The 13524-nt window shown below is 42.4% G+C and overlaps 1 protein-coding gene across 7 annotated transcripts in view; it reads left to right on the forward strand.

Moving 5' to 3' along the window:
* LOC110260224 (uncharacterized) overlaps positions 1-13524 on the forward strand; it is a 173714-nt gene that overhangs the window by 149295 nt on the left and 10895 nt on the right. For 3 of the 7 annotated variants that reach the window (XR_014843357.1, XR_014843356.1, XR_014843360.1), the window contains one exon: positions 9447-9517. Coding sequence is in view for 3 of the 7 variants with exons in the window: in XM_085021673.1 (XP_084877799.1) it covers positions 1318-1464; positions 9447-9506 (207 nt within the window). In the remaining 4 variants the exon portion in view is untranslated. Of the gene's footprint in view, positions 1-1317; positions 1465-9446; positions 9518-11307; positions 11779-13524 lie in introns of those variants that run through there. The other 4 variants (XM_085021672.1, XM_085021674.1, XM_085021673.1 and 1 more) reach the window with 3 other exon arrangements.

Consider the following 13524-nt stretch of genomic DNA (forward strand, 5'->3'; position numbering starts at 1 on the left):
CCCATGGCATGCGGAAGTTCCTGTGCCAGGGATTGAACCTGTGCCACAGCAGAGACCTAAGCCACTGCAGTGACCATGCTGGATCCTTAACCTACCGTACCACAAGGGAACTCCAGATCCTTTGTTTTTGCTTGGACTGCTATAACAGGATACCACAGACAGGGTGGCTTATAAACCACAGAAATTTGTTTCTCTTCTTGTTCTGGAAGCTGGAAGTCCAAGATCATGTTGCCAGCACAGCTGAGTTTTGGTGAAGGCCCACTTTAGAGCTGTGGATTGCCAATTTCTTGCTGTGGCCTCGTGCAGTGGAAGGGGCAAGGGATTTCTCCAGTGCCCTCCTTTTAAGGGCACTAATTTCAGTCATGAGGGTTCCACCCTCATGTTCTAATCACCTCCTAGTACCATCACATTAGGCACTGGGAGTCAAATGTCTGAATTCCAGTTTTCAGGGGCACAAACACTGAGACCACAGCACTCCTCTGCGTTGTCTTCATCCCTGCCCTCAGATGTTCCTTGCTGCCTGTTGATCGGCTCCCACTCTATCATCTCCACTAGGCTCCAAAGACTGGGCTTTGCAACATGGAGTCCAGTCCTGCTGATGACTTTTGCAATTGGTTGTCCCAACTCTGAAATCTAAAATTTCCCTAAAGATCTGAAATTAGTTCCTTCCTCTCCTCCCTCTTCTTTCTTTTTATAGCCACACTTGTGACATATATAAGTTCCCAGGCTAGGAGTCAAATCAGAGCTGCAGCAACACTGAGTCCTTAACCCACTGAGTGAGGCCAGGGATCGAACCCACATCCTCATGGATACTAGTCAGATTCTTAACCCACTGAGCCACAACAGCAACTCCACCTTGTGCTTCTAAGTCTTAACCCCTTGAGATGTCTCCAGGAGCAACCCTCACCCCATTAAGGGGCTCCTCAAAGCTAACTGTGGATCTAGTCAGCCAGCACCTTTGCTAAAAACCCCAAGAGGAACTGAGGATGAAGACAAAAGTCCTATTAGGCTGGCATTTATCATCTTATTTGTTCAAATTAGAAGAGTGAAGCTTAAAGAGGTAGTGTCACTGCCCAAGTTCTTAAATCCAGAAAGTGAAGTTGCTACATCCAGAGCTTCCATCTGTCTCACTCCAATCCTAGCTTTCCGTCCTCTGTCCTCAGTGTCTTGAAAGGGACAGTCTGAAAGTTCAAGTCCATGGAAATTGGGATGAGTCTGGGCATGGTTCACATGTTAGACATAGGCTGTCAATTTTGGGTGAACAGTTTATGAGGAGATGGGATTATCTTTTAATGGACCTGGGTCATATCTTTCCAGGAGAAAAGTCAAAGGAGTGGGCAAGGCCCAGCCAAGGCAGAACAAGAGGATGAAGAACAGGAAATGCATCAGAAGGAAGAGGAAAAGTACCCAAGGGAAAAACTCTTTCTAGTAAGGGCAGCAAGCAAGTCAATGGATTCATTTCAGGTGCGTGGGCTAATGGAGGCTAGTTTCAAACAAGTGGCTCAGCGGTTAACAAATCTAACTAGGAACCATGAGGTTTTGGGTTCGATCCCTGACCTCCTCATTGGGTTAAGGATCCAGCGTTGCCATGAGCTGAGGTGTAGGTCACAGATGCAGCTCAGATCCTGCGTTGCTATGGCTGTGGTATAGGCCAGCAGCCACAGCTCTGATTTGACCCCTAGCCTGGCAACCTCCATATGCCACGGGTATGGCCCTAAAAAAAGCAAAAAAACAAAACAAAACAAAACAAAAACCAAAAAAACCCCAAGTTTCCTGCACATGGAACTTTCTTTCCTGGTCTGCTGGCAAATCAGAGGCTTACTACATACACCTAGTTGTTTATGCTGTATTAAAACTTATTATGGACAGTTGAATTTCTAATCAATGCTTAGCTCTTTCATAACCTGACTATTCCCAGCATAATGGCAAAACTGAAAAAGATCCCAGGAAACAAAATCAATTGTCACCACTTCTTATGAATTTGGGAAAGTTTCTTCCCATCCCTGTTCTTTCTTAGCTTCTCAGCTTTTAGTTATAAGCTGGGTGATTATATTTTTATTGTTCAAGCTTAGACAGTTTTGACAGAATAGGGAGCTATTTATAATTATTCCAGGACATTTGATCTCCCTTTGATAAATAGTTCTCATAAACATGCCTCTCTGGTGTCTAAGCACTCTCAGCTCAGAAGCAGCAGAGGTAGGGCAGGTGCGTGGAGCACTGGGTCGAGTGGAAGTGGACAGATTAGCAACGTGAAAAATGACAGAAACACTAAAACAGTAGATAGAAGCACATAGCCGATGGTTTTAGGCCATCTATCCTGAGGTAGTTTGGAAAGTTTACATAATTCAACTCAAGGATTTACAAATTTGTCACATTCGTATTAAAGATCTGATCCAAAGGGAAACGGCAAAGTGGAGTCAACATTTGATTTATTGTTCCTATTGAGTTTTATGAAAATAGCATGTGCTTTTATTTTATAGTTTTTAGGAGATCGCACCAAGATATTTATCTTCCCTAGTAGATGTAGGAACAGGCGGAGTCGGTGTTGGTAGAATGACCAAAGCAAGACCTTTAATCTAGATTCTTAAATTGTACACTGTCATGAAATGGTTTGTCTTAAGGAAAGAAATCTAATGAGTTTATTTGATGCCATTACTTTAAAAATTATTTCCATTTCTCTCATTGCAATATTTTTCCAGGATCTTTAATTAGTCCTGATGGACTCAACCCCTGGTTTCTCTTTCCAGGTGAAAAATGCATCTCTTTCAGCTACTATTCCTCCCTCTTTTTCATTTTTTTTCCTCTAGATCAAAGTTACCACGATGACAGAGCAGCTTGGGTGCAGGAGAGAATGCTGAGGATGTCTGGTTCCTGGCGATTCTTACCTCAATGCTATCCCACAGAGCAAGTGACACTGCCTTGCCTTGGCCTCTGCCATTCCTGCCAGGGAACCAGAAATAGTCCATGAGGCACCTCCCTGGGATAAACAGAACAGCATTTGTGTGCTATTGTGGGCCTTATCCTGTACTTTCTACTATAACCTGTAGTAGAAAGGTTATACTTTCCATATATACATCCCAGAGGGGAGGGGGGTTGAGGGCACAGGCAAAATCAGGGAAGGAGGTTAAGAGATACAGTTATGAACTAGGTCACCGGGTTGAAATGTAGAGCATAGAGAATATTGCCAATAATATTGAAATAACTTTGTGTGGTGGCAGATGGTAACTAAACTTATTATGGTGATCATTCGTGATATATAAAAATCAAGATGTACACCTGAGGGAGTTCCCATGTGGCACAGCAGAAATGAATCCGACTAGGAACCATGAGGTTGCTGGTTCGATCCCTGGCCTCATTCAGTGGGTTAAGGATCCAGCGTTGCTGTGAGCTGTGGTGTCGGTTGCAGACGTGGCTTAGATCTGGCATTGCTGTGGCTCTGGTGCAGGCCGGCAGCTACAGCTCCGATTAGACCCAGAGCCTGGGAACCTCCACATGCCACGGGTGTGGCCCTAAAAGGACAAAAAGACAAAAAAAAAAAAAAGATGTACACCTGAAACTAATATAATACTGTAGGTCAATTATAATTCAATAAAATGAAATAGAAAATGCTCCATACCAGGATAGATCTACTGAGCTTCCAAGTTGATTTTTAATGGCTAGACCAGCTGAATGGGGCTGTGAGTAACTTTCTAAGATGTCCCTATGATCTAGACTATTTGGAGAATGGGGAGATAAACTGGGTGTTGATGTTATTCATTCATCCAACAAACATTTTTGGAGAGCGATTGTGCCAGATGCTATAGAACCCCCTCTCGAGAGGTTTCCCTGGGCCCTCTCACCCCTTCTCAGCAGAGCTAACCCCTCCATCTCTCTGCTACCTCTTTGCTTCATGTCTGTCTTGAACTTTGCTTCTTTGGTGGTTTGGTCAAGACTCTACAACATGCATCTGAAGACTCATAACCCTGAAGGGGAGATTGGCATAGAAAGCAATGAAGCATCAGCTTAGTCCAGAGTCTTACAGACATTTTGAGAATTATGGGACCAGGGGCAGAGCATGACTGGGTTGGCCTGGGTCACGCGTGCTGTGCAGCCATCTCAGAAAAGGCAACACTTGAGTTGAGAGATGGAGAGGATCTGGCTGGGCAGGAAAAATCCTGAGAAACAAAAGGAAGAGTTCTGGAAGGAATGCTGGGCTGTTTGATGTATTCCTGCTGGGTTCACTCCTCCAGTTATCCTGTGGATCTAGGACATACGCTGGCAGAAATGTGCCAGACCTGATGTTGACATGGGTTCTTACTCCACATTATTGTGGAGAACCCACTTTACAGGTAAGGACCTGGGGCTGGGAAAGGGGAAAGGCACAGCTGGGACAAAGCTGGCTTCAGACTGCTGATTTTTGTGCTCCTGCCCTCAAATGTAGTTGCCTCCTGTTGCCTGTGTTCTCGTGCCAGATGTTGTCTTGGTTTCCTGCAGGCGCGGAGAGGATTTCCTTTTGGATGATGTTCAAATGGGTCAGACGTGTTGCTTCCTTATCTACTGCTGTTGTTGAGGAGAAGCCAGCTGGGTCCTTGGATTTCCAAGGCACATCTGAACAGCAAGAGAAGACTTAGAAGACTTAGTCTCCCCTAAAAATAAGATTATTATTAATAAGGTTCAGGATGGCTGTAACAGGGAATTGTGTCTTCTGCTCAGCTGTTTATCAGGGTCATGTTTGCCCCCTCCCCAAATACACACGTAATGTCACACACACGGAGACACACACAGACACATGTGCAGACACACACACATGCACACACACACACATATTATGCTACATCTGGGTTTGGTCCAGGGTTGTTCTTGGAAACTGAATTAATATGCAAATGAAAATGTAAATTGAACTATGCAAATGGATATGAAAATGAGATAGCAGGAAATAATTTAGCCTAGCATGCCCCACCTCCCTTTCTTTGCCTAAGTGTAATATTATACAAAGTGGCATGAGCAAATTCCTTTGATGCTTATCAAACTCCAAACAAGAACCTTATTTTTGAGTCTTTCCTTATAACATCCCTGCCCACTCCTCTCTTCCAGGGGCAGAGCAAAGAGAGAAAACCGTCATTGGCTGAGCACTTACTAGCTGTCAGCTCCTATTCTAGGCACTTGACAGCTCTTATCTAATCAAACACTTAGCACAGCACTATGAGGAGTATACAGTTACCTCTGCTGTACAGACAAGGAAACAAAAGCTCAGAGAAATTTATGGCCATTTCCAAGGTCACTTGGCCATTAAGAAGCAGGTATGGAATTTGTAATTGATTTGATTTTAGGCTAAACGAACACAGTCAGAATCCCCTTTCCATCTTTTGGTTTTCCTCCCTGTTACACAGGCTCTTTTCTCTTCCACTCGGTATTTCCAAGACTTCTGTTAGCTTTAGAGGTTACAGCTGTCCTTGTTCACATCCAGTAGGAAGGAGAAAAATTTCCATGGAAGATGAAGGGAACTTCTGTTTCCTAGAAGCTCTGACAAATGTCTCATTGATTCTGATTGGCTCATGCACTTATTGGCTAAAGTCTATAATTGAAAACTGGAAAGGGTGATGGTCCCTCTTGGAAACCAGGATCTTGTTAGAACGAGGAAGGGGAAAATGCCTGCTGTGTAGGCAACCACAGGTGTCTGGTGTAGAGCATTTGGAAGACACCAGTAGTAGAATATACTTTGGGAAATGAAAAGTGAGACTGACATCATATTTAATGTGAATAAATTAAGTTTTTCAGGTGACAACATGTTTTTGTTACACTTACTTTGTCTCACAGTATCACTTTGATGTAGGTTTTATTATCTCCGTTTCATATAGTAGGGGGAAAAACGCTTTAAGAAATCAAGTCAGGGGGTTTCTGTTGTGGTTCAGTGGCTTAAGAACCCGACTAGTGTCTGCCAGGATGTGGGCTCAATCCCTGGTCTCATTCAGTGGGTTAAAGATCCAGCCTTGCTGCAAGCTTGTGGCATAGGTTGCAGATGTGACTCATATCTGATATGGTTGTGGCTGTGGCACAGGCTGGCAGCTGTGGCTCCAATTCGATTCCTAGCCCAGGCAACTTCTGTGTGCATAGGTGCAGGCTTAAAAAGAAAAATAAATACATAAATAATACATAAATAATAAATTAAGACGTCAAGTCAGGAAGCAAGATGGTAGAAACTGAAGTGGAGATTTTCAGATTCCTTCTTTTTTTTAAATTTTTAAAAATTTTTTTATTTTTTGTCTTTTGTTGTTGTTGTTGTTGTTGCTATTTCTTGGGCCGCTCCCACGGCATATGGAGGTTCCCAGGCTAGGGGTTGAATCGGAGCTGTAGCCACCAGCCTACGCCAGAGCCACAGCAACGTGGGATCCGAGCCTAGGGGTTGAATCGGAGCTGTAGCCACCAGCCTACGCCAGAGCCACAGCAACGTGGGATCCGAGCCGCGTCTGCAACCTACACCACAGCTCACGGCAACGCTGGATCGTTAACCCACTGAGCAAGGGCAGGGACTGAACCCGCAACCTCATGGTTCCTAGTCGGATTAGTTAACCACTGTGCCACGACGGGAACTCCTCAGATTCCTTCTTATCTGATCTTTCCCTAACACACTGGACTCCCAAGTTTAAAGACCAGAACTGTTTCCCATCAGTCCAGAGCCACTATGACTGGCTGGTTAGAAAACAAGCCGGTGTAAGAGCAGTCTGCCCCTCCTCTTTATGAGAATGTTCAAGACACACTGGGAGTCAGTGTCACGGGCTGGTGACGGCAGACTCTGGATTCAAAATGCCTAGAGTCCTGGCTCCAATGCATGTTGACGTGTGACCTGGAACAAGCGATTTTGATCACCCAGGGCTGGGTTTCCTCATCTTGTGAAGTGGAAGTAATCATACCTGCCCCCACGTCGTTTTTGGAACCAATAAGAAGAATATAAGAATTCAGCAAAGTGTCTGGTACAATGGAGACAGTCCGTGAAATGTGGAAATTTAGGGTGACTAACTATCTCAGTTTGCTGGGGGCTGAAAAGCTTCCTGGGAACTTTTTGTGTTAAAAGACGGAAAATCTTAGACAAACTGGAACTAGCCCGTTACCTGAGTGATATCAGTCACTGTAATTCTGAGAATGAGATGGCTGGGGAAAAGAAATGCTCCCTTTTTTTCGGTTAAATGATTTGGTTTAAAACAGGAAATTATGAACCTGGACACTCCAAGGTTAGCCATCGAAATGTTGCCTGCTGGGCTCATGAAGAGATTGGCTTCCCAGGCTTGAATTTGACATCTTAGATGAGCATGGTTCCATTGGAAGGAGTTTAAATAATTGGGAGGCTCTTTGCACACTTTCATGTCAAAATTTCCTGACCCAGGAGCAGACCACTAGACGGTAGTCAGGCTGCTGCTGACCTTGATGAGTGCTTTCTTTCTTTTCTTTTCTTTTTCTTTTTTTCTTTTTGTCTTTTTAGGGCCACACTCACGGCTTAGGGAACTTCCCAGGCTAGGGGTCCAATCGGAGCGGAGCCACCGGCCTATGCAACGCAGGATCCGTTTCGTGTCTGCCACCTATACCACAGTTCAAGGTAGCGCTGGATCCTTAACCCACTGAGCAAGGCCAGGGATCGAACCCGCATCCTCGTGGATGCTAGCGGGTTCACTAACCGCTGAGCCAGGATGGGAACTCTATAGAGTATAGAGTGCATTCTGCTCTCTGGGTCTCTGTTTCCTTTTTGGAAAAAAAGAGGTGAAACCTGGTAGCAATAAAAAGATCCATTTCTCTAGTTTGGTACAGTTCACAGTTTTTTGTTTTTTTTTTATGCATCTCATTCAATCTTCAATACATTTCAGTGAGGAAGTTAGAATCTTACTTTAACACTTGCTGTCCCCGGTTTACAGATGTGGAAAATGAGGCTCAAAGGAGACAGAGCATCTTGCCCAAGCCACACAGCCAGGAAGTGATCACTGTAGAACTCAAGCCTAGGATTTCTGACTCCAGAGCCCATTTTTTTTTTTTTTAATGACACCTCCTTGACTTCTTGAATACCAGGTTCCCTTTCTGCTTCACAGTCTCATGACACTGAAACTCAAATGCTATCCTTATAGCCAAAGGGATGAAAAACCACAAAGTCAATGTCTTTAGCTTAAGTTCCTTGGCTAAGTGTCTTTTTTGGAGCAGTCTCTGTTTTCTGTCTGTTCTTTAGAGACACAAGGGAAAATTAGCAAGGATTCCTTCCCCCATAAGAAGGGGAAAAAAAATACCTCTTTAGCCTCTGTGGAATAAGAAAACAAAACGGTTTCTATGCTTTGCACAGAAGTTAGCAGAATGGAAATGGATTGTCTAAGTGTAGATTGTAACTTCAGTGAGCTTTTAATTTAGCAGAAATTTAATCGCTCATGGATGCATGGTGTACTTTCACACACATACACACACACACACACACACACACACACACACAGCTAATTATGATCTAAAGAATCCTCTAGAAAGGCCAGTTAATTGATTCTAAAAATACCTCCATCAACAAAAGCAGTGACACACTTGTCCGAGGTTCTGAGAAGTCAGCAGGAAGCCTTGCCCATGAATTCTCAGTTGCAAAGTAAACCTTTATTTCAGTACAACATGTTTTATAGCTTCATAAAAGAGGAGAGTCAATAGCTCTATTTAGTATCAGTGGAACTGAGACATTACTGATTCTGTATTGTTTGAAGGGCAAGAGAATATGAATACTTACCCTTGATAAAGTACTTGAAAATCTTAGAAGTATGACTTCTGCTTTTGATCGAGAAAATTAAGGTGGCTATATTGAAGTAGATAATGCCTGATAACTTCCTCCAGTAATGCCTGATTACTATCCTGGGAACCAAGACAAAATTTTTGGTTGAAGAATTTTGAGTTCTTTTCATCTACCCAACCTTTGAGGTTCATTAACTGAACAGTATTTATTTGTGCAAAAATGTATTCCGGACTCTAGTGATTTGGTCTGAATAGGAGACTAAGCTCAGAGAGGATTTCTTTCAATACGACTTCAAGCCTGACATGTGGGAACCACCTAGATTTATTTTCAATACATCCACTTGGTCCTGTTGCCACTGTCATGACCCCAACTCAAGACAGCATCACCGCTTCTGCGTCAGCTTCCTGCCTTCAGCTCTGCCTTCAGCTCTGCCTTCATTCTTCCCATACAGGTGGATCGATCTTTCCAAAATGAACATCAATCACTCTCTTTCTGGCTGGAGACAGTCTCGGATTCCTCAATACCCTTAAGATAAAGCACAGACCCCCAACTAAGTCTGTGCAGCTTGGCCAGCCCCCGACGTACCTCATCCTGTCTTTCCCTTTGCTTCTCTTCTCTCACCATGGCTGCCCTGATGATCTCCTTTTAGTTCCTAAAACACATTGTTCCTTGCTGGTCTTTGCAGGTGCATCTTCTAAGACATTTTCCAATTGTGTCTATGCAGGCTATGCGTGGGTGGGCAGTCAACCAGAAAGACTTTGCAATTGCAGCTGTGGATGTGTAGTGAAGAACACGGTAAGTAATGCTCTTTGCTTATCAAACTATTTCAAGCCAACCTTCTCCTCCTCCAGAAAAATATTTATTGCTTCATGTACCTAGGGAGGTAGCTGACTTCATGCATAGTTAAATCCAAGGCCTTCATTAGGTTGATTATATCATTTACCACTTTTGAGGGTGATAAAAATTCCATCAATGACCTCATCAGAATAACAGGTATAAACTGCAATAGTCCCAATGAATGGGAAAATAGGTCATCAGAAAGTTCTCTCTCAATCTTGCCTACCATTATATCTCTCTTGGACTATATTTTCTGTTAGGTTGTTTCCACAAGGTAACACCAATCCTCTAACAGTTTCTTGATTACTGTGGCCATAGTGAGATGTGCTCTGATTAGCCAGGTCTGAGTCACCCCACCTAGATGACAAGAACGGTGGTTGTACACACTGGAAACCAGCTGCTTGAATCCCATCAAAAGAGGATGCTGGGCAGTCATAACGACCAATGCATACACACCTTTGGTCACATAGTCATGGATGGGGCATGAGGAACATAAAATGGCATGATAACAGTACAAAAGAAACATTGCACATTTTACTGACTTCTATAAATTGAGAGAGTCTTTCGTTCTAAATAAAATGTTGCAATGTTAAGTCAGCCTGAAAATGGTAATGGTAGGAGGAAACTGGTATGGGGTATATGGGAACTCTTTATTATCTTTGTGATTTTTCTGTAAATTTGAGACTGTTATAAATTTGTTTTAAAAAATTAAAAAAACAGGCAACCAATAGGAAATTGTGTCTTATTACAGCAACTCAAAGGCATATCACACAGTTGTCAGAGAAACAAGGTAAAATTAGAGAGGAGACCAAGAGAGATTCCATCTCTTACTGTGACGAGAAACGTACAGCAAACGTTTTTATATAGAGTAGTGGAAACTGAAAGAATTTTCAAAATTCAGTTCAGTTAGCTGGAGTTTCAGAAGTCTTATTCTGTACTTCCACACCTGTCAGAAAAAGCAGGGACTTAATTCTGTATTTTGCTGCATTCGTACCTAAACTTATATGTCAGTTGTATGATTTATTGTTATTATATCATTTAATTATTACATAAACTGATGAGATATGAATGTAAAAAGAGTTGATGCATGTATGAAATTTAAGCTAAAAGCTCTAGAAACTCTTTTTTTTTTTTTTTTTTTTTTTGCTTTTTAGGGCTGCACTCAAGGGATATGGAGGTTCCCAGGCTAGGGGTCACAGCTGCCAGTCTACACCACAGCCACAGCTACACAGGATCTGCGCTGCATTTGCAACCTATACCACAGGTCACAGCAATGCCAGATCCTTAACCCATAGAGCAAGCCCAGGGATCGAACCTACAACTCCATGTTTCCTAGTCAGATTATTTTCCACTGCACCACAATGGGAACTCCTGGAAACTCTTAATAAAGATGACTTGCTAATAAAATTGCCATTATAATTGTGACAACCATAAATATTTTTAAAAATCATACACATCTATAAGAAATCTGTACTCAAATTTCTTACCAATGATAGAACATAACATGAGAATAAGAATGTATATACATATGTATGACTTGGTCACTTTGCTGTACAGTAGAAATTGACAGAACAGTATAAATCAACTATGATAAATGTTTTTTTAAAAAATTAGAAAAAAAATTCTTCCAAGACTTTTATCACTCCACACTAGAGAAAGATTAGGACTTGTTGACAAAGCATAATGGGTATATTTTATTTTACCTTATTGTTTTATTTTATTTATCTATTTAATTTTCTACTTTTTAGGGCTGCGCCCATGGTGTATGGAGGTTCCCACGCTAAGAGTCAAATCAGAGTTACAGCTGCTGGCCTACCCCGCAGCCACAGCCACAGCACCTTGGGATCCGAGAGACGTCTGCAACCTACACCCCAGCTCACAACAACGCCGGATCCTTAACCCACTGAGCCAGGCCAGGAATCGAACCTGCATCCTCATGGATACTAGTCGGATTCATTTCCACAGCGCCACAACAGGAACTCCCAGTAAGGGGTATATTTTATACAAGAAGCATGATTTGATCTCTAGTCAGTAGACCATAAAGGGAAAACTTGGCTTTTCAATTAAAAGATTGGTGACTAAATGAACATTTATGTATTTTCAACTAAATCATATGTAATATGTTTGTCCATTTTAACAAAGCTTTCAACTAATGAACAGATTTTTGGATTCATTCATATTGAATAAAGTGGTCTCTTGTATGGGTGAATTGCAATAAACAAGGATTTCGGTGAGTGCTTTTTAGCTTGCAGAAGTTCTGATGAGGTGCATTTTCTCTGAGTGCAGTTAACGGAAGGATCAGTGTGGTGTTCTTGATGGTATGATGCAGAAATTTAGACAGATATAGGAATTGTGGCTTGGTAAGCATAAATGTCCACAGATGTTTATTTTTTTCTCGGTCTTTATTATCTGGAAAGTATTTTGTTTCTCCCCAATGAGCTCACTGAAAGGAGAAATATAGATTATTTGAGCTGACGTGTATGACATATGGGTATGTAAACTGCTCCCCCCACCGCACTTCTATATTTTTAGGAACTTCCGACTATTGGCTTGGACTGAAACCACCTTGTCCAAGATTTGTCTTTTGCCTCATTGACTCTGCAGGTCACCCATTATGGATTCCCCTTATGCTACGCCCTCATCTTCCTGATTAAGAACCGTGCAGACCCTCTCATCCTCTCTCTTGCCACCAACGAGAGGTTCTTAGATAACACACTTCTTTGAAGATAGATCAGAATGTGCTGCTGTAAAAATAGTAGCACATTACCAAGGCTATTTCCTATGTGTATACTGTTTGTTTGGTTTACAAGTGTTTGCACACACATTATCTCATTTGAGCCCCAGAACAAACCTCTTTACTTCCTTTTTATCGTTGAGAAAACTGAAATTGAAAGACTGCAAGTAATTGGTTTGAAATTCCTTAATTAGTTGTCAGTGGACCTGGTATTTGGATTAGGAACTTCTGATTTCCAATGCAAAGCTCCTTCTGAAACACAAACATAAAACCCTTCGGGTTTATTTGTTTTTTTTGCATTACTCACACCACACAAGTCTTGTAGTACCTTTTATTAGTTCCCTTAACAAAGAGTTTATTGAGCATTAACTGTGTGCCAGGCAATTGGTAAAAATAGGTGTATGTTATGAAAAGCAGAAGCTGCATGCTGGGAATATCTGGGGACTGAGATGTGACCACAAAAAATGCTCACACACTTGAAGTTCCCCCTGGAAACTTCCCATATGTGCTTTTCACATGCATCCCACATAGCATGCGAAGCTCAGAGAAGAGTAAATATCCATTTTAGCATGCTGCCATTGGTTAATTGCACAATTATCAGTAAGCAATACGACGGTGTGAACATGTGTTCTTGATAATTGCCACCATTTCCCATGGAGTGAGCATGTATTTATTTACCACATTATTATTGCAAAAAAATGTGTGTGATTTTGCTGGTAACTATGTAATTAACTTGTACCTCACTGTGTTATTTTAGCTTGAACTGCATCTGGTGACTTTTAAAGAGCTAGTAGGAACAATGCAGAGCATGCTGGTGAGTGTGTCAGGGAGCATGCTTATACGATGAGTGTATTTGTAGTTGATTATTTTTAAGCCAACTGTTGGTGTCCATTTCAATTTATTGTGGGCTTGTACCAGAGAACACATGCTTCTTTCTCTGCTGATTCTGTACAAGGCTTTCCACTGACCATATTACTCTCCTCATTCAAATATCCGAAGAGGAGCTCCCGTTGTGGCTCAGCGGAAGCAAATCTGACTAGTATCCATGAGGACGCAGGTTCGATCCCGGGCCTGGCTCAGTGGGTTAAGAATCCAGCATTGCCGTGAGCTGTGGTGTATGTTGAAGACTCAGCTTGGATCCCGAGTTGCTGTGGCTGTGGTGTAGGCCAGCAGCTACAGCTCCAATTCAGCCCCTAGCCTGGTTACCTCTGTATGCCTCAGATGTGGCTCC

The sequence above is a fragment of the Sus scrofa genome, chromosome 4 (genome assembly GCF_054392235.1).
Source record: "Sus scrofa isolate SSC_HxYL_T2T_F1_AM1 chromosome 4, Sscrofa_HxYL_maternal_Yorkshire_Landrace_v2.0, whole genome shotgun sequence".
NCBI classification, from domain to species: Eukaryota; Metazoa; Chordata; class Mammalia; order Artiodactyla; family Suidae; genus Sus; species Sus scrofa.